At 33.7% G+C, this 21,169-nt stretch overlaps 1 protein-coding gene across 1 annotated transcript in view; it reads right to left on the bottom strand.

The window, feature by feature from the left end:
• The window catches only part of LOC134253190 (E3 ubiquitin-protein ligase rnf213-alpha-like), a gene marked incomplete at its 3' end in the record, with an annotated part of 38,677 nt that extends 17,596 nt beyond the window's left edge, over positions 1-21,081 (bottom strand). The window contains exons 1-23 of the mRNA XM_062735701.1: positions 20,952-21,081; positions 18,586-18,961; positions 16,845-18,358; positions 16,287-16,354; positions 15,610-15,774; positions 15,149-15,345; positions 14,493-14,791; positions 14,087-14,307; positions 12,888-13,112; positions 12,415-12,610; positions 12,042-12,112; positions 10,451-10,739; positions 10,166-10,267; positions 9,662-9,760; positions 6,463-6,652; positions 5,857-6,168; positions 5,240-5,420; positions 4,133-4,529; positions 3,543-3,702; positions 3,076-3,293; positions 2,752-2,904; positions 2,369-2,530; positions 695-1,334 (exon numbers count right to left, since the gene is read on the bottom strand). Of these exons, the coding sequence (XP_062591685.1) occupies positions 695-1,334; positions 2,369-2,530; positions 2,752-2,904; positions 3,076-3,293; positions 3,543-3,702; positions 4,133-4,529; positions 5,240-5,420; positions 5,857-6,168; positions 6,463-6,652; positions 9,662-9,760; positions 10,166-10,267; positions 10,451-10,739; positions 12,042-12,112; positions 12,415-12,610; positions 12,888-13,112; positions 14,087-14,307; positions 14,493-14,791; positions 15,149-15,345; positions 15,610-15,774; positions 16,287-16,354; positions 16,845-18,358; positions 18,586-18,937 (6,211 nt within the window). The remainder of the gene's footprint in view (positions 1-694; positions 1,335-2,368; positions 2,531-2,751; positions 2,905-3,075; positions 3,294-3,542; positions 3,703-4,132; positions 4,530-5,239; positions 5,421-5,856; positions 6,169-6,462; positions 6,653-9,661; positions 9,761-10,165; positions 10,268-10,450; positions 10,740-12,041; positions 12,113-12,414; positions 12,611-12,887; positions 13,113-14,086; positions 14,308-14,492; positions 14,792-15,148; positions 15,346-15,609; positions 15,775-16,286; positions 16,355-16,844; positions 18,359-18,585; positions 18,962-20,951) is intronic.
• Positions 21,082-21,169: the final 88 nt, after the last annotated feature.

Raw genomic sequence — 21,169 nt, 5'->3', positions numbered from 1 at the left:
ATGTAAAGCATGCTTTACTCAGAAAGAATCATTTCTAAGCATTTGATGTAATTAATATATATAATTGTTAGTCCATCTTGTACTTTTTTGTAATCTCAACTTGGCTACAGACTTTTAGCATTTAATAATAATGTAAATGTGATGTTTCTTAAATGAATTTTTAGTCAGTGTTCTTTGATGAACTACACAACTATTTGTAAACAACTTGATAATAGAAATTTGGTAATAATAATATGTACAGAACAGAACAGAATATTTGATTTCTAAGAATTTAGAGCCTAAACATGTATTATTGTTTTTGTAAAGTTTTAGTCAATGAAATTGATGAACTTCAAGTATTAATTTCAAAGCACACATAAATTGTTGATTAAATGTTAAGAAAAAAAAATGAAATAAAATACTAATTTTAAAAATAGTTTTATAATTATCATAATATCGAGATACCTATCGCATCGCAAGAGCTGTGTATCCTCCCACCCCCTATCAGTAAGGAGATGGGGTGTGGGAATCTCTGCCCCCCTTTATACATACACCTTGTATCTACTGCTGTTAAATGCTTATTCATTCTATTTTCTATAAATAAAACTAAAAGGCATGTGCACCTATTGTTGACATAAAATTCTGAGTTTATTGGTTTCAACTTTCAGAGCAATTTCCATGAAACTGTATTAATTTTCCAACTTCTAATCATTACCTTCTTCAATTTCATCCGGATCAATGCCTCGCTTCATAGCTTCTCTGGCTAGCTTCTCAGAGTAACCAGAATCCATAATGGCTGAAATGAATTTAGCAATAGCCTTTGTTTGGCTTTCATCATCTGAATCAACTTTGTCTTCCTCCTCATCTTCTGTCATTTCAACTACCTGTTCAGCCTCTTTTTGGGACACATCACCTTTGGCCTTTTTCAGAGCACCAATCAAATCCATTTTTGTACAGTCATGTTTGACAATAGATAGAAGTGGGTAAATAAAATCATTTGGTTCTACCTCACCTCCCATTAACACCAACTCCCTTTGCAAAATCACCATTTGGTCAATAGTGAAGAAATTGAGATGGGGATAACTATCCCTCTTCTGGTCAATATATTTCAGCCACTCTTCCAAGCAAAATTCCATAAATTTAGCAAGTCTGGGTATTATGGTGCTTACATCCTCTTCCTCGCTTCGTCTTCCTTTTAACTGAGTGCATCCTTCCCCACTTCCAAACTTGACAAATGCACATACATTTCTTTCAGGATCACAAAGAAATCTGGCCTGCCAGTTTGTGAATAGCACACAGCCAGACGACACAAGCTTGATGTACACATTGCAAAGTCTTACTATTGCATCAAAAACCTACAAAATATGAAAGAGAAGATGCTGAGTAACACATTCCACATCTTTTCTTTTCTCTGAATTTTAATCCTTTCGCAGATAGGTGAAGGTGTTTCCTAGTACAATATATAACCTAAATTTATTTTATAATCATTCAAGTCATATGATTATCAAAAATAATACAACGGTGAAACTGAATAAAACCACCAATTTCCTTTTGTTTTCATATACAAAACAACAAAAACAAATAAATCGATCTACCAAAAAGATTAATCTACTTTATATTTGCAAATTAACATGACTTTAACCTTTACTTGCCATAACTGTTGAACAAATAGAGCCAAGTCTTTCAAAAACTTCACATGTGTATTCATTGTAACAAGATAATTCTTTACATCATTTTTTTTTTATCTTAAACCTTGACCTCAGAGTTGATTTACTAATAAAATCTCTTTGACCTTGGTCATAACTTTTAAACACTAATGTCTTATAACCAGGGTTTTCATATTTCATATTCCTTGTTACAAGACCTTCTAAGTACCATTAATTATGACCTGTAGAATCCCTTGGTATTTGCATCACTTTCAAAAAGCTTTAACTTTGATCATAACTTTTGAATAGTAGGTGCTTTAGCTTTCATATATCACAGAATGACACCAATACATATAAATTTTGACAATTCCTTTCTTGTTTTTTTTTCTACTGACCTTGACCTTTCAGATTGATTGCATTTGACAAACTTTGACATTCAACAAATGCAGTCATATGGGGCATCAATGTTTCCCAATCACATACTGTGAAATCACAAATTTTCGTGGTGGGTTAATTTGTTGTTTTCTAGGTGTGAGAAGACCCCAAATTTATGTCCACAACGAAATGTGAATGTGACATACATAACTACTCAACAATTCAAATCCCCATTAACCAAGAATTTTTCCTCCAATGAAAATTTGACCCCATGAAAATATGTGATTTTACAGTATTGTTTCTCCTTAAGATTAGCCTTTTCAAATTAAATGTGACAGAACCACAATTTTCAGACATTAATATCTTACAATGGTGAATCGTTCCACATCATCACTGCCAAGCTCTGCCTTTCCAGCCACCAGCATGAGTTTACTCTGAAGCTCTTGTAGCTCTTTAAACTGGTATCGTCTTGGAAGTCGAGACCCTTGTTCATCTTTCTGGACATGCAGTTGCAGGACATCACTTATGGTCTAAAAATATTTCATCGGATCCATGATTTAGTAATTTTTTTCATAAATCAATTTAATACATAATATAGGTACAATGTTTGTAAGAGTAAGGAGACTGTATTCTGATAATTATGAAAACACTGGTGCAACAACTGACATCCAATGAAAAACACACAAACTTTCCATCCAAACAAAAAAATTCATCACTTCTATGCTCTTCATTGTCTCAAGTATTGACTCACAGGTTTTTCTTTCTGTAGATTTGGGTCAATCTTTCCCACCATGTATATCCCTACAGAGTTGATGGCCTCGGCTTGTCTCATGGACGTCACCTCTACTGAACCCTGGGCAGACTTCACACTGTTCAGCCATTCCAACTGTCTATTTGTGTCTCTCTACAAAATGCAAGTAAATAACCTATTAAGTACATGTCTATACTTCTTTTTCATAACATTTAAAAATACTTCATAAGAAAAAAAACATATATAGCACACTTAAAATAATTAAACAACATTGTAAATTCTATCTTCAATAAAAATAAACGGTTAACTAAATTTTTTTCTCACCAGTTTTGTTGGTAGATGTGGATCAGCCTTGAGCTCTTTCCAGACCACTTGGCATTTCTCTAAAAACTTGGAGTAATCACAATCGTCATCTAAGTTGAAAATCAGTGGAGCATATCCAGTCGTGGCAGCATGCAGAAATTTGACCTTGGCGACCTCCATGTCACCTTCACCAGCGGAGATACTGGCAAGGTCAACAAACACCTTCAACTCCTTCAAACCTTATCAGAAGAAAAGAAAGAATTAAGCATTTAAAAACTTTCATCAGTTATTAAAAAAAATTCTTATAATTAATTCTGACAACCTTGATTCTAATTGCTTGCATGCACCAGCAATTTTATGTGGACTAAAAGTTTACAAGGAGCTGGTATTCATAGCATGGATTAAATATTGAAAATTATCAACACTCCACAAAAGCCAAACTGTCAATAATACATTTTGATTTTGCCATCACATGCATTTTTACGTACTTTCCATTGATGTTCTTAACCATTCAATAAGCTGTTTACAGTTGATGAATTGCTCAAGACACTTTGCTTCCTCTTCTCCTATTCCCTTTAGCACGTTACATGCATCTATTAAGGTATTGTTAAATTCACTCATTTTAGCACCAGAGTCTGTCCCTTGCACCTAAAAATGTAGTCATTGAAAATTATAAAAATTAACTGTGAACATAGTTTTCTGTAGAGTAAATGTTCAAGCTAATCCATGAACCCCAAAGCATATGCATACAAAGAGAAATTATTGCAACATCATTTCACAAGCTTGCAAATACCTGATGGCATAACAACTTACAGTGAGGAAAATTCTGCTATAAACATTCCTTTCATGATTTACTATTTTTCAATGATGTAACAAATTTTACAGAAGATGAGAACAATGTAGCAGACCAAACAAGGATTCGAACCAAGGCCCCCTGAATCTCCAGTCAGGTGCCCTAAAAGCCAAGCTATCTGGCCACCAGTTATTGTACCTGTCTGACCTTCATACAAATTCAACAAAACCTACAAGTTTGTTCACAATAAAAATTCAATTTTTGAAAATGCTGCAAAGTAATTACCATTTTCACAATCATCTTGATGGGCTCAAAGTTACCCTTCAAATCATACTCTCTGACAACTGTCAGAATAACATTGGCTCCTGTGACACACTGCTCAAGTTCTCTGTGTTGCCTAACTTGTTGTAGTCGTTCCTTTATCCAACCTTTTCTGCCTTCAGCTAAATGCGATAGCTGCTGTTCTAAATTATCAATGGACACATTTCTAAAATGGTCTTGAAATTCTCTGAAAGTAATGTCCCCAGTAGCAATACGCTTGCTGAGCTTAAGCCAAGCTGGGTACACAACCTGCCAAACATTCTCCATGACTTCATCAACTGTCAGAGGACTCCCCTTTTTGGTCTCCTCCCGTTGTCCTTGCTTAATCCACATATTCAAGAAGAGAGAACCATGGGATAACCTGAAAAATATCATGCAATTCCAAAAAGTAAATACAGATGACTGTACAGAAGGTCCATAGGCCTATAAATGCTTACCGGTACTTATAAGTATAAACAAATAAACAAATTATGAAGATAAACCACTTAATTAACCTCAATTCAGAAGAGACATATACTATTTTCTTTGTCTAGCAATTGTTCCATCCCCTATCCACAGTTTATTAGAGTCCATTCAAGTCCAACAATGTCTTGATACTTTTTTCAAAGTTATGATCATGATGAAACAAATTACTTTTCCAGGGTTATGACACAAAATTACCTATTCAGAGTTATGACATAAAATTACTCTATCAGAGTTATGATAATTAATTCTTCAGAGTAATGATACAAAATGACTTTTTTGTGTAATTATACAAATTACTTTTTTCAAAGTTATTATACAAAATTACTTTTTCAGTTATGATACAAAATTACTTTTTCAGAGTAATGACACAAAATTTCTTGAAATTTTTAGAGCTAGGATACAAAATAATTACTTTTTCAGAGTAATTCACTAATTATCATGATTATGCAAAATTACTTTTTAGAAATTATGATACAAAAGTACTTTTTCAGAATTGTACTGCAAGAAATCTGTTCATCTGCTATTAACAGATTTTTTAAAAACTTTATTAATAAAAATATGGAATAATTGATGACCTAATTATCGAACTCCCAAAATTAACTTTACCTTTCAAGATTAGACAACACAGTTTGCATATCTGGAGACATATTAAATGCAATGACCTCTGGATCATACACTTCAATGTCAGAAATATGATCAATGAATCCTGGTTTACAGATTTCACACAGTTTTCTGTCATCTAAGTTGGCATATCCTTCCATCTGTCTATCAATGTCTGTAAGATCAACTGCAAAACAAAATTTCAGTTCAAAATGATTATAGACAGAACAAATGAGCTTTATAGCAAATGCCTGTTTTCTTGGTGATATTTTAAAAATTCTGGTACACTAAAACTAGCACTCACTATGACATGCTGAAGCATTGTATCTAGTGTCTTTAAAATGTTTGTCTAAAATAGTACTTTATTTCTTAAATCTATACAAGACTTGAGAGGCAAATGAATTTGGCATGTTGATTAATACTGTAAATTATTTACATTGTACTTGCAAGAACTTCTGAATTATTTTTGGGGTAATTGTAATATCTTCACAAAAAATTTATTATCCCAAATTTTATTAGCTTAGGACAAATACAGTAAAACCACCTATCATCAAAATTTTGTTTTGATTATTTTTTAAGATTTAATAAGATGTGAAAATTTAGTGATCAACTGTAGGTATTACCATTAAAATGTTGACACATCTGGATCAGTATCCCAACATTTGCCTTCACAACTTCAAACTTCCTTGTCTCTTTACACCTTAGGATCAGCGTGTCCCTTATCAGTGCTTGGTTTAAATCCTCATTTTTCTCACACTTCCAGATGATGCAGTTTGCATGTACAAAAGTGTCCACTGAATCATTAATAATCTCAATATCACCAATCAGAATTGTTCCTACCAGCAACTTGTTCAATGTTTCTTTCAGCAACGTGGCTGCTTGGGTGAAGTGTAGCTGGCACTCGTCCGACAACACCCCAGATTTCTCTTTTTGATCTACAAGTCATGAACTTAATTTACATTCTGAAAACATGGATATTCATGCACATCATTCCACAAGTATTAATCTTAATAGGCAGAAGTGCTTTCATGCAAATTCATTTATGATGCAAGAAAGAAATGAATCTTAAGTGTACATGTATTTCAAATTACTAAATCTTTCTCAAAATTTCAAGCATTTAAATTTTGTGTGATTTCAACACTAGCAAGAACATGTATCAATGCCAAGGAAAATTCAAAATTAGGTATTTAAACATAAAATTCATATGTTATTACTACTGAAATACTCACAAAACATTCCCAAGAAATGGACAAAAGGTTTCCAGGACACTGTGAATTTCAAAATTGGTCTTGGTTTTGAATCTGTCAATTTGTATTTTTCCCATGATCTTTCAAAAAGCTTTGACAACATGTTTCCATACTTTGCAGCTCCAGGACCTAACATTATCTTATCTTCACAAATACATCCCTTTTCCAAAGCCTGAATAAAGAATTTAAAGATATATTCAAAATTATATAATTATTTTTTTTCTCAAAACTTAAATCTTGAAAAAGTGATTGTCTTAAAAATCTTGAACTTTCAATCTTAAAATGCATATAAATGTATATATTAAATAAAAGTGTACGTCATAAAGAACAAGGTTCACTTATGTCCTTTTTTGGTCCTGTGAATTTCTGAAGGGGGGGGGGGGGCGTACTTAATCCCATTAGTTTGCTTAACAATCTTAACTTTTCATAGCATTTTTACACTTGATTAATAAAATATGACTTCATCATAATTATGCTGAATTACGAAGAAAATTAAATAAACAAGAGATGTTTGTAAAACACTTATGCCCCCCTCCCTCCAAATTGGAATTTTTCTAAGTCTACAGGGCATAACTCTGTCAAAAATGGTTCAAATGTATCCCAAACAGAACTTGACCTATATATTTATGTGATATACAGTCAAACCTGTTTTAAGAGGCCATTTGTGGAAGAATGACAAATTGGCCACATAAGACAGGTGGCCACTTATTCCAGGTTTCAAACCAATGAATAAAAATTTGCGACCACAAATGCATACATGTTAACTCTCCCGATTTAGGCGGGAGTCTACCGCTTTTTCACTCCATCTCCCGCCTACCGATTTGATTCAGAAATCTACCGCTTTTCTACAAAAGCTGCGTCTAAAGTATTTTTGGTTCGCTTGGGTATCCATTTTTGAAGCCACTCTCATAAAATCTCGCTAGATATCGCGTGATTTGACTCGGAATCATACAAACGCTTTTTTTGTACATAGATTTCAAGCACGGATTTGACAACGACAACAACATAAGACTACCAGTGATTACATTGGTTACGATAAATTAATCAACATCCCTGCCATGAAAAAGGAGATACTGCTTTTAAGAATTAGATGAAAACATTTGACATCGTCTTTAAAAGCACAGAAGCTCTCAAGTTTATGAATAAAGTCAATAGAAATCACTCGATTGACCAAACCTTGTGGCACATCTCTACTTTCGTTTTCGATCATCGCGGGAAATCTGATTTATATAACGAAAGATACGAACTTGTTTTGGATCTAGATTAAACCATGCCATCATTTGTTTTGTTTAAAAACTGAATGAACATTCAGAAGAATTGCTTCTAGGCTATTTCAGCAAAGATCACTCTTCAAAAGGCTAAGTAAAGCAGCCAATCCAAGCAAAATGATGAGCATGAAAATATTTGAATTGTACAATTTATGTCAAACGTAAGGTGTTTCGGTCTTCTTCTTTGCTGTTCATATTTAAGATTAATTAGGTAGGTACCTGATTTCATTTAGGCTTATAATATCCATGTATATTACCTGAAAGATATCGATAATCCAAGCGTTAAACAACACGCGCGCAATGCTACCGCTTTTGAGGTCTGAATCTCCCTATTTTTAATCACAATAGGTTAACATGTATGCAAATGTTTATTTATTTTCACACATATCCAAATCCACAATTTCAACATATTTAAAAAACTTGGGATGTTTTAAGTCACATGAAATCCCTTTCCTTATATTTCATTTTATTTGAATTTCTGAAAGAAATCTGTTTTTGTTTGTTTATTTTGTGTTGGTAATTTTATAATTTACATCACACGAAATTATGAAATGTTCTAACAACTCAGCATTTTCATGATGCTGTGTAAAGCTTTTTAGTTTTTCTAGATATGTATTTATATATTTATATTACATAAAAGGTTATTCGCGAGACTGACTAATTGACTTGATCATCTCAGGCAAAAATGTATTGAGTTTATGTAATAAACATATTAAACTTACTTTCATATATGTACATTAAGAACACCAAAAAACATTTGTTATCAATAAATCATTTAATCATATTAATTAAATTATTAAATCCTGACAGAATTCAAATTAAACCTACAATTATTGGTCATTAACTCATTATCAGCTGTTCATGTTTGGCTTCGTATGAGGATACGAATTAAGTCATGTGTCAGACGGAAGTCGTGTGACAAAACAGACAAAATGGCCATGAAAACAGGCATGTTGAGCGCACGGGACCTAAAAACACTGGCCACTGGCCGCGTTAGACAGGTGGCCGCTTAAATGAGTTAAAATATAGTGAAAATATGAAGGGGCGGGATTAAAACTGGCCGCTCATGGGGAGTGGCCGTTGATTAAAGGTGGCCGTAACAGCAGGTGCGACTGTATCTGTAAACCAAATTTCATTTCAATATGTGCAATGATTGTGAAGAAAATGAAAGGAAACTGCAAATAATTTTTCTAAGTCAAAGGGACATAACTCTGTCAAAAATGGCGCAATTATACCCAAAACAGAACTTGATCTAGATATTCATCTGATAAATCTGTATACTAAATTTCATTTCAGTATGTGCAACGGTTGTGAAGAAAATGAACGGAAACTGCAAATAATTGGAATTTTTCTAAGTCCAAGGGGCATAACTCTGTCAAAAATGGTGCGATCATACCCTAAACATAACATGACCTAGATATTTATGTGACATATCAGTATACCAAATTTCATATCAGTATGTGCAACGGTTGCAAAGAAAAGGAACGGAAACTGCAAATAATTGGAATTTTCTGAGTCCAAGAGGCATAACTCTTACAAAAAGGATGCGATCGTACCCAAAACAGAACTTGACCTAGATATATATGTGATATATCAGTATACCAAATTTCATTTCAGTATCTGCAACGGTTGCGAAGAAATGAACGGAAACTGCTAATAATTGGAATTTTTCTAAGTCCAAGGGGCATTACTCTGTCAAAAATGGTGTGATTGTACCCAAAACAGATCTTTACCTAGATATTCATGTGATATATCAGTATACCAAATTTCATTTCATTATGTGCAATGGTTGTGAAGAAAATGAACGGAAACTAAGTGGATCGACAGACCGACGGACTGCAGCAAAGCAATATGCCCTACCTTCTTCTAAGGGGGGCATAATAATATTAATAGCTGTATGCACTGTTTCCTACCTGAAAAGCATAGTTTCCCAATATTTCTTGAACAACTGGACTAAACTGTTCTGCTCCACTACAGTACAGTTCTACAAGACGTTCTTTTGTCATTTCAGTCTAAAAAGAAAACAAAAAAAAATATAAAGTACATCAATGTAAGCACATGCAGTGTTCCTCACACATTAACTTAAGTATATCTGATGCATGATATTCTCAGATTCAATGAAGTTGAATGTATAGCAGTATATGGTCTAAATACTTAGTATAAATAAATAATTTTATATTTTAACAACAGTGTGTAGGAGTGGAATTCTCCCCAATTTAAACCTTGTCCTGTCCTTCAAGAGTAATCCACCTTTACTTTTAATCAATTCTTAAGAAACTATCTGGTTAAATTTTTCAACTGTTTTCCTATTCCTATGCTAATGATAAATACATCTTTCAACCACAGCATTTACTGGTAGCCTTAATTCATTTGCTCAGCTAGGTGAGCTAAAAAGTCATCAACAGTTTGTAAATTACCTTTCTATCAAGTTGTCCCTGCAACTTATCTTTCAATTCATTGATGAATGCATCCTTAATTGAGCAGGCTGGAATTTTCACGGACAGCACACGGTCCCAAACCTAAAATAAAATGTTCCATTACTAGACCAAAGAGTGTTTTTTGTTGTACATGTATAAGCAAAATTTATAAAATCATGGTGTTTTTTTTTTTTTCTAAATTGCCCAGTCAATATTGGTCACTCGAAATAAAATCATAAATTTTAATTGACTGTTTTGCTTGTTATTGTTATTCCTATCTAATACCTTCAAGTCATCCTCAACTGTTGGATAAAAATTAAAACTATCCAACCAGTATGTAATCCACTTCCTGTTTTCAGACAGAGAAAGCATGTGTGCATTTTTCTTTGGAAAGTTCTTCGCTACCTCACAGTTCTTTTCTATCAAATAATCAAACATGGCCAGGGACAAAATATATGCCTCAATTACTCTGACCATGAGCCAGTTTTCCCTCTTAAACTTTGTATGAGCCTGTTGTAGCAGATCACATCCAATCTTGAAGGACAAATAGCAGCTGGTCAGTATGTTTTTGGATCTGAAAATTTAAATTTATGATGATTGACAGACAGAAAATTCACTGATTAATGCATTGTAATTATAAACATGACACATATACGCTATAGCATGTATAGATCACTAAATTTTCATGTACCTTTTTCTCAAGATATTTATAAATCCTTTTTAGTGAAACAAAATTTTCACAAAATATGCCAGGTAAAGGTCACTGCTCTGTATAATTTTAAGGAATACAGTGCTCTTATATATGTGAGAATGAATTTTTTTGTGAGCACACTGTCTTGTGTAATTATGCGAAAAATAAATTTCTTGCAAATAATAAGTGATTAATAGTACAGTGAAACCTGTCTAATACAACATACATTTGGAGACAAATTTTATGTGGGAATAGACAGGATGTCGGATTGCAGTGTTAAAAACATGAAAAATAGTCAAATAGAAAAGAAATTTTACTTCGGAATTCATAGTGTGTCGGATTATTCAGGTGTCGGATTAGACAGTTTTCACTACATATGTCTCTTTACAGTTTCAATTAAGCAATAAACAGAAACTATAATTACAGCATCACAGTCAATAAGACATATTGGCTCTGCTTACCTAAGATGTCAAAGGAAAGTGACAGCCTTTCTTAGTACAAGAGGACAACTTGGAAATGCAGTTTTAAAGTAAATGACATTTCAAGTTTGACAAATTTACATTAAGGTAATTTACATACGCTGGAACACATTTTGAAAATTGAAAGAACATATGACTAAGACCAAAAATTTAGGTTGAAAGTGAAATTTTACAATTCAAATTAATGATTGATTCAGTTAAAAATTATTAGGCAGCATAAAAATGTTACGTTTTACTAACAAGTCCTGCATATGTATTACACTGATATGAGAGATTCCTTAACCTAGCTGAGTATGCTCAGTGTTCAAGAAATCAACGACATGATTATGTTTTCATTAATACTTATATATTTACATTTCCAATGTCTTTGTCTGAGATAAATAACCAAATGTAAATGTAATTGATTTCCTCATGAATGTCCTTTGGCGCGGTTCCAAAAAAACCACGTGAAGGGCGGGACAAAACCTAGAGAGAAGCAGGGTTGGAGCCCGTGGATTGGCGGAATCAAAGCATGTAAATATAAGGAATAACTGTCAGATTTTTCAAATTCATGAAGATGATCAATGGATTGGCTTGTGTGATAATTTCATGCATAAACGCCTCCGCGTTTATGCAAATTATCACACAAGCCAATCCATTGATCACTTCATGAATTTGAAAAATAAGACAGTTATTCCTTAAATATTGAAGCTTTAAGCAAACTTACATATCATTTTCTTTCTTTTGACTGTGTTCAATCAGCTGTGATAAAACTGTTTCCAAACAATTACGCACAATCTAAAATCATAAAATGAGGGCAGTAAGTTGTAAAATTCAAATGTGCACAGTGACAGTGATGCCCAATTATATACCACAACTTCTTAAAAAATGAAACCCAGCTAGGCCACATCCTCACCCAAGTTATTTCAAGTCCTCCTGTTCTTCATAAGATTTAGTTTTTTTTTAATTGCATGAAAAAGTGTGAAACCATTATGCAGTGAATTTGCATGACTTTAAAATATACAATGAGGAGAAGATACTAATTAATAAATAATTGTTTTCTAACCATATTACCCAGGTGACCTAAAAATAAATGTTACCTTTTGGCTGGATTCACTATCAAAGTATTCAGTTCTGAAATAGAAGTACAGTCCTGCTAGCGTGACTTCAGGAGGGAATGCTTTGGTGGTGACTACATCCAATTTTTGTAGTTTGAGAACGGCCATGATAGACCTTGGCAGATAGAAGTCCATCTCAAACATTGGCTCCAACAGCTTTAACACAGAGGCTGGTTCCCTTAAATATAAGACCACAAAAAAATCACTAGAAAAGGTTTTTTCCACTTTCAAACAATAAATGTCATGGGAAATGATTCACAGTACACAGTTGAATGTTGGCATCCTATATGTCGTATCTCAAAAACCATTGATAGGTGAAAGAGAGGTGACAAAATTTCTTATTTTATAGTCACATTTTAACAATTGATTACCCTCTATCACATTATATTTTTTAAAAAATTCTTATCTTATATCTTCACTTCATCATTAAAAAAAATTTTAAACAATTTTCCTACATGCTCCACTTGGTTTTTCCCTTCAAGTAATCCATCTCTTCCTCAATTTCTTCTTTCCCCCACCAAACAGGTTTCCTTGCATTGTGGTTATCGGCAAGACTTATGTCACTGTAAGGATGGCACTGCTTCCTCAGGAAGTGAAAAAGAGGCAGACTGCAAAGCCAGGTTGGATCTTCTGATGATTTTTCAGAGCGTATTAGTTTCCTCAAAGCCTGCAGTACCTTTCTGTAAATATTGAAGTTCAAGCTTTATTTCAAGAAGAGTAAGAGCCCACTGGCCGGGTTACAGTTCTGGCCTGGGGGCCATAAAAGTTAGACGAGCTCACTTTTGATCTCAGTCTCAATTTTCCACTATATATTCCTTTGGTAAAAGTGAGACCGAGACCAAAAGTGAGCTCGTCTAACTTTTATGGCCCCCAGGCCTGATTGATCTCCTTTGGCATTTAGGTCTATATATTGAGAATTATATAAAATTCTGATTGCATTTGGACCCCATACTGTGGCTCAGTCCTTATGGGGATGCTTTACTATCAATATGACTATCATGGCCTTGCTTCCTTTTTCTTTTCTTCTTTTGAAACATATATGAAGTTAAAAAAATCTTTTATTTCCTTGCAGCTGTATACATGGACTTAGTAAAATTTCTCATACCCCATTTCAAGCCAAATATACTACTCCATATTTGTACTTTGAAAAACTTACTGTGAAATCACAAATATCCATGGGGTTTAATTTTCGTTGTTTTCGAGGCATGGAGAGACCCACAAATTCATGTCCACCACGAAATGTAAAATGTTACATAGCTACTCAACAATTCTTAAATCCCCACAAACGAAGAGTTTCTACTCAAACCACGAAATTTTACCCAACGAATATATTTAATTTTACAGTATCTTTAGAGGCCATGATTAGATAAATTAATACATGTATAAATTGGAAATTATACTCAACAGATGGACTATATGATATGAACAAACTCCAATCTGCAATACATATTGAATAGACTATTCATGCTCCTGCTGTTCATGAAAAGTCTTCTTTTTTTTTCCTAATCACTCCCATACTACATACTGATATGTTTCTACTACATTTCCTGCTATCTTTGTATTGCAATAGCATCCACTCAGTTATATTTTTGCTCTAATAAAAGGGTATTATTTAATCAATAAGCATGGAGCTATTAAATTTAAAGATACATACGTCTCCATGCCCTTGTAGGATTCCTGCAGGTGTTCATATGCCTTGCAAGATCTTGTAGCATTGTCACCATCCAGGATTAAAGACTTGAATAATACGTTCTTCTTGCTTTGATTTAATGAAATATTAAAATCCTCTACCAGCCATATGATTGCAACTGCTGCAATGATGTCTTTGTTTTGTGATAAGTCAGCAAACTTTGGTTGCAAAATATCAAAAATAGCCTATAATAAGAAAAAATATAAATGAATGACAATAAATAATGTGCCAAAACAGTTTGAATATCAATTTTCAAACACTTTTTTCCTTTTCTCAATATCAAACAGGTAGAATTTTAATAATGACCATGAAAAAAAAACAACACATTTCTGTCAACTAATTTCAAAATGCATAAATTTAATTATCATACTTTTCCTATAGATTGAATGAAATCATATTCATATCTCCAGATTTTCTTCATAGTTTTGTGATAAGTTTTCTTTAATCCCCGGTACAACATTTTTAGTGAACTCATCACATCCTCTGGCGAAAAATCTTCTCCATCTGACACAAAATGCTTCCATTTTGGAAAGAATATCTTGACTGTTAACCAGAGGTCACTCTCCAATTTCTTCTCATAATCATCAAATCCAACAAAAGCTTTGAATTTCTGGAGTAGTCCTCTGTCTGGGATTGGGTTCAAGACACCGTCATATTGATTCCAGACATCTGAAAGGAACAAAATCCCTGATCACAATATTCTTCTGCCTTGCAGACTTCTTGAGAAATGAACCTATTTGTTTTTTTCCCTTTTGGTTTAAATGTATCTTTTCTTTGGATCGAAAGATGGGATTTAATCATAAAGAAAAATTAAGATTAAATTTAGCATCCAAAGTATGTCTGGTAGTGTGCATCCTGTGAATATATTTTTCAAAGACATCAAAAAATTATTTTTTGAAACATCTTAATCTTAATTGTTGCATTGTTTATGTGTAAAGAAATGCATTTAATAAATCAATTAAAGACTTTCTTTATACCTATTTCTTATCATTAGTTGTCTTCAAACAATAACATTGTAAATTTTACCTGACAAGTCATCTCTGCTGGACAGCTCCCTTGTAAGTCCCTCTTCCCATTTGAAAGCATCATAGAAATATTCATCCACTGGACGAGTCAGGTCACCATTGACAATCACACAATAAGAGTACCTCAATCCTGCCCCCCGAAGCAACTGTTTTGAAATTACCATTTTTCTAGTTACAACAGTGTGCTGATCAGCATATCTGTAAATAAATGATTGAAATTAATTATGCATCCTTTGTCAATAGAAATTGATGCAACAATAATTAAATACTTTGATTTTTGCATGTTAATTTTTGTTCTGATACGTGATAGGGATTTTTTTCAGAGGTATCCTTGATATGTAGTGCAGATACATTGCACTGTATGTATCTCACAATGTTAAATTGCTGTACATGTATTTACCATTGTTTACTACATACTATATGATGAAGAGAAATATTAAATCGTATACTTCAAAATCTTACCGCACAAGTTCTGTTGGATAGAAACAATACCATCCTCTCAATTCTGCAGCACTGAATCTCATGCAGACTCGACTGTTGCTTCGGTTTATCAGAAATTTCGGGGATGCAATGGCATAAAAATTAATTTCTATCATTTCACTTCTTCCCCTTGTCATGATAACACTTCTATTAAATGAATGAAAGCAAATCAAGAATCCTTAATATGTTTATTAATATAAAGAACTACTGAGTTAAATCACCTAAATAACATGAGTTTCTCAGAAAACAAAAACTTAGACTCTCATGGGACTTTGAATTCATGTTTTGTAAGAATTTTCAATGTATTGAGGAATCACATACATATTGGACAGAGATCACTGTACATTGTAGAAGTAGGCTTTGTTAGTAGCAAATGAAAATATTTTTGAGATCTAAATAGTCTCTTTTTCTTCTGCATGTGACTTAATTAAATCCAAAAATTAATGATTTTTTAAAATTTTACTTCTATTTATACCATGGCTCTATTGACCGTTTTAGTGTAAGCTACAATTCTCAAGTCTTATCTTGAATACCGTTCTCGTTTTTAGGGAACTGATTAGTTTAATGAGTTCATTTAAATATATATTTTTTTGTAACTGTTTCACACTTACAACAAAATGTCATCTTTCATCTTTCTACCCAAATTATAAATGTAATACCTTTCTGGTGTTGTTGATGTGTGCATTTGATTTTTCCCTGCATCAACACTTGATCCCTCTGTATTCACCTATATCAAATTCAAAGTAATTTTGTAAATTACAGATTCAGGAAAACTTTTTGATTTAAAAATATATGTAGAGTGGCTAGTACAGCCCCTCAATGTAAACTTTTTTCAAGACCGAAACATTTTTGCCATTTTTATTAGCCAGCTCATTCAAATTTTTTAAAGATTTTTTCACTCTTGTGAATTTAGAACTGGTCTCGTGTGTACATTAAACATTGCTATATCATGTACATGTTAATCAAAAAGAAAATTTGTTATTTTACTTATCTTTTTTCCAGTTAAAATTTTCCACTTCTCAATTTGCATAAACAGCTAAACTTTATGCTATCAAACACCAGTATCTCAAATTCCAGGGATAATAAGTTTTACCCTTTTTGTCAAAAATATTCTTATATCTTGAAGTTAAATCTTGTTCCCATTGACTGGGATGAGGAGTTTTGACTGTAGCTATCTTATTTCAAATAAAAAGGATTCTTTTGTCTTAAACTAATACCTGAGTTTGTTGATTTCCTTTCTTTGCACCATTTTTATCCACATGCTCAACAGGAATTTCTGTTCGTCCTTGCCATTTACTTCCAGTTGCACTCTCCTGTGTGCTGCCCCCTCTAGTTGTTGAGGCTTGACCTGCAGGTGATGACCACTGACCTCCATAGGATATTGACCACTCTCCTCTAGATGATGAAGGTTGATTGTCAGTTGATGATCGTTGACCCCCTGTTGATGTCGTTGAAGTTGATGTTGTTGAAGTATTTTCTTGTCTGATTTGTCCATTATTCTCTTTAGCTTCCTCTGAACCCTTCTTTTCTTCCTTAGAAGTTTGTGTCTTCAGTTTCCTGTTTTCTTCTGTTTTATCTTTTTTATCTTGAGCCTTTTGTACACTAGCTGATACTTTTGGTTGGTTTTCTATTCCTTGAGAAGAAGCCATATCAGTTGCATTTGTTTTGTTGTCAGCTGGTTTTGAGGGCAGTTGCCCTTTCTTCTTTTGGTACTCTAATTTTTTCTTTTTTTTCTTTTTTCCTTGGTGTTTCTTCTTTTTGCTCTCACTCTTTTCTGCATTCTCTGCATTTCTTTCTCCCTCACTTTCATCATCATCTTCTTCATCATCTTCTTCTCCATTTTCATCAGCCTCCTCCTCGACTTTCTCTTCTTCCTCTGGGAATTGTGAATCATCAGCTTTATTCCCATTTTTATCCTCACTGACATCCCCCACTGATAAGTGCAACTTCTTGCTTTCATCTGGGAACTCTCTCTCTGGCGATTTTCGTTTTCTCACATCCAACAACTGAAAACGTTCAATCACACTTTGATCATCAGTTTCTTTATTTCCCTCCTTCTTTTTCCAGCTAGGCTCATAAACAGAGTTCTCTCTAGAAACTGAACCACTATCTTTCACCTCTTGTTCATTTTCTTGCTGGGTTTCCATGATTAGACCTTCCTGTCTTCCATCCCTCTTGCCTTCTAAATTTCCCTCTGCTTGGCCCCTTTTCCCATCTCCTTTTTCATTCGGTTTTTCCACTTTTTCAATTTCAGAATCTTCCTGCCCACCTCTGACTCTCTCCTCTTGACCTTCCTGGAAATTTTCAGCAGGAGGATTCATCTCCAATCCACTGGGAGGGTTTTCCACAATCTCCATGGAATCTAGCATACCTGGACTCTCGCCTACCCCTTCTTCTGACGTCAAAATTTTATCCCGTGAAGAAGACCCCGCTTCCTGTTTAACAGAACTCTGAGAAGAAGACTTTGAGTCATCGGTAAATTTTGGAAAACCATTGCAGAAATCTGAACTGTTTTCCAAATTGGTAGCTTTTTCATAGCTATCTGTTCTTCTTAACCCTTCCTTACTTTGAGTAAAATTCACAAATTCAAAGTCCATATCCTGGGCTGTTGGCTCTGTTTGATCGTTACTTGACTGTTGTCCTTCATGCCCCAGGGTCAGTTGTCTTTCATGTCCTTGGGTCAAAGTCTCTCCTTCAGCAGCCATTACCTCCTTCTTTACAACTGGAGGGACAAAAAAGTAAAAATTATTTCAACTCAAAGACAACCCTGAAAAGTAATTAAAGTCTTTAAAAATATAGTCAGCAAATGCCAATTTTTCTTTATAATTAATCATACTGAATCTTTATCATGTATATGAATTCGTTTCCCTGAATGGTCACAATTACGTTAACAGCAATATGGCTTTTTAGTATACAAAAGTTAATGATTATTTATAATTTAATAAATTCTCCTCTTACTTGCAGAAGCAGAGGCTCCAAAGCCTGGGGGTCTCCCACATTCTGAGCAAAACTTGACATTTGGAGTTACAATGTTATCACATGGTGCTCCATTTGGTTTCTTTCCCTGGCACATAACAGCTCTCGGCAGGAAAGCTCTAGGGTCGACTTTCCAGCCACATTCAATGCAGAACTTCTGTGAGTTTTCCACTGGTTTTCCACAAATGCCTGATGTTCTCTCACCATCCTGAATTGTATTAGGACATGGAGCAGTCTGTTTGTTTGCAGTCCCTTGGCATGTTACCTTTTTTCCACACTGTGGGCAAAAATTTGCCCCAGTACCTGTCAGTGTGAATCCACAAACACACTGCATGATTTTTTCTATCTCATGTACCTACTAGTAAGGAAAAAAATTCTTGTTTCAATATGCAATCTAGTTTAGTAATCATAGTAATGAATTTAAAATTTGTTAATTTATGCTCTAACTTACTAAGTCTGTTTGTTTGTCCTCATATGAATATGTGTGAAGTAGAATGTTAAAGCACAAGTCATTTTTTTCTTTTTCTTTTCTCTGATTTATCTTTTTTTTACAGCTTGGTTTTGTATTATTTATATTCTTTTCTTTTGTTCTAAATGCAAGTTGTTCAGATCTGATCAAAGACTAGTCTAAATGTAGTGAAACAGGAAGTGATAAAACGTGTAATGCATTAGACCAGGCCCCGGGATCATGAAGCATCTTAAGCTTAAGTCAAAAAATGCCTTAGATGCTGAATTTTTTTAGAGGTCAACCAGCCCAAAATGAAAATGCCTTCCGATTTCGTATCATCATTCTGCTGTTGTATGCAAATTATGAGTTTCCTTTAACAAATTTTAAAGATTTTAAAGATCATGATCCCGGGGCCAGGCCCCAATGAACTCCAGACTAGACAAGTGGTCTACTATCTGTATAAACCATTTTCCTCCCTATTTACAATGTTTTAATTTGTCTTTGAAGACAACAATCCCTGTTCTTCTTTGACAGAGCTTTTTTACCTGTCCATTGTCCTTTCTCATTCACAATATGTCATCAAATGTGGCACCAAATGCAGGGTAGATAAGCGATAGACCTGACAAAGGGATTTGAACCTGGGTTCCCTGGACTTACAAAACATATTGCTTCACCAAAAACATGGTCTTTGGTGAACAAACCTACCTGAGCATCATATTTGGAACAATGATTTATCATAGTACCTAACAATATTCATTAAATATTGACCAAAAAAAAATAATTACTAGTAAAAATATTGCAATGTAAACAAGCTCCAAGATCTGGACATTCACTATATGGATATCAATTTTTATTCAGTTCATTTACAGCTGCATAGGTGATGATAGGTCACAGTCGGAAGCAAATTGAAAGTGGGGTGGCTATAATTGAAAGTGGGGGGCTAAACCAACAAAAATAGGTAAATCCTAATTTCAATGCCTATATTATGTATATCTTTGAAAACAAAAAAGTTGGGAGACTTGAACCCCCCCCCCCCCAGCCCAGGTTCCTACCGGGTCCACCTATGAGCTGTGACAGTAAGGCATATTTGCTTGCTAGTGGCTATATTGCTCAAAAGGTATATTGGTGGAGCACTTTTCCTGGACTAGAGTTCACTTGTATCGGCCATCACATACATATAGAATAGAATATATTTTTTTTAGAATAGAATTTATAATATCTATTCCATTTTCGGCATAACGATGTAGGTGTAGATCTTAGCAATGCAATATTAAACTAAATGATAATTCAGATAAATGAAAAGAAAAAAAGTAAAATATATATGGACCGTTTTCATCATTCATTTATCATTATAGAAAAAGTACAACAGGCCCGGCAAAATATCAGATTGAGATAATCATGATAATTTTATTTAATATTTATAACAATATATACCTTGTGATGCTATCCAGTAGTCACATTACACACAATTAATTTCACCATAGGTAAAATCATTTAATGCTTCTTTCGTTTTAAGATTTACTTTCTTTTCCATTTTAGTTTCAAAAATTCATAATCTGATAACACACCTTGAAATTCCCAATAGTTTAAAAAGAAACTAACAATTCACAAATCGAAAGTAACATTGAGTAACACCTCTTTTTTTTTTTAAATTAATATTCCAGAATCACAAGGAAACGAACAATTTTCTTTATCAATCAATACATTAATCCGATTTTCAACCCTTCCTGGCCTTACTGACAGTAGACAAGTTTGCTTTTCACGTCATTAATATTCACTTCTACGTAGAAATATTGCATGTAAAAACTGCTGACGATGTGTCTTTCTTATGAGTTTGGTAGCATTTAAAATGATTCTTCAGCAAATACATTTATTAAATCTGAATTAGTTCTGTACTTACAAAAATACTTTACAACTTTCTTGCTGAATCATGCACTGACAAAGCCTAAAATTAATCTTTCCTTAGAATCCCACTTTCGTTTTTTGTTTCGGCATATCGCGGGAATCTTTGTCCTACTAGCAAACAAAACCCAAGACGACCAAACCTACTGTTTCCGATATACTCTTCCTCTCTCTCTCTCTCCCTCTCTCTCTCTCTCTCTCTCTCTCTCTCTCTGA

This window comes from Saccostrea cucullata, unplaced genomic scaffold, assembly GCF_032062105.1.
Source record: "Saccostrea cucullata isolate Sc308-1 unplaced genomic scaffold, CSIRO_AGI_Scuc_v1 ctg1940, whole genome shotgun sequence".
NCBI lineage: Eukaryota > Metazoa > Mollusca > Bivalvia > Ostreida > Ostreidae > Saccostrea > Saccostrea cuccullata.
The sequence above is the reverse complement of the archived record's forward strand: the minus strand, read 5'-3'. Positions and strand labels throughout refer to the sequence as shown.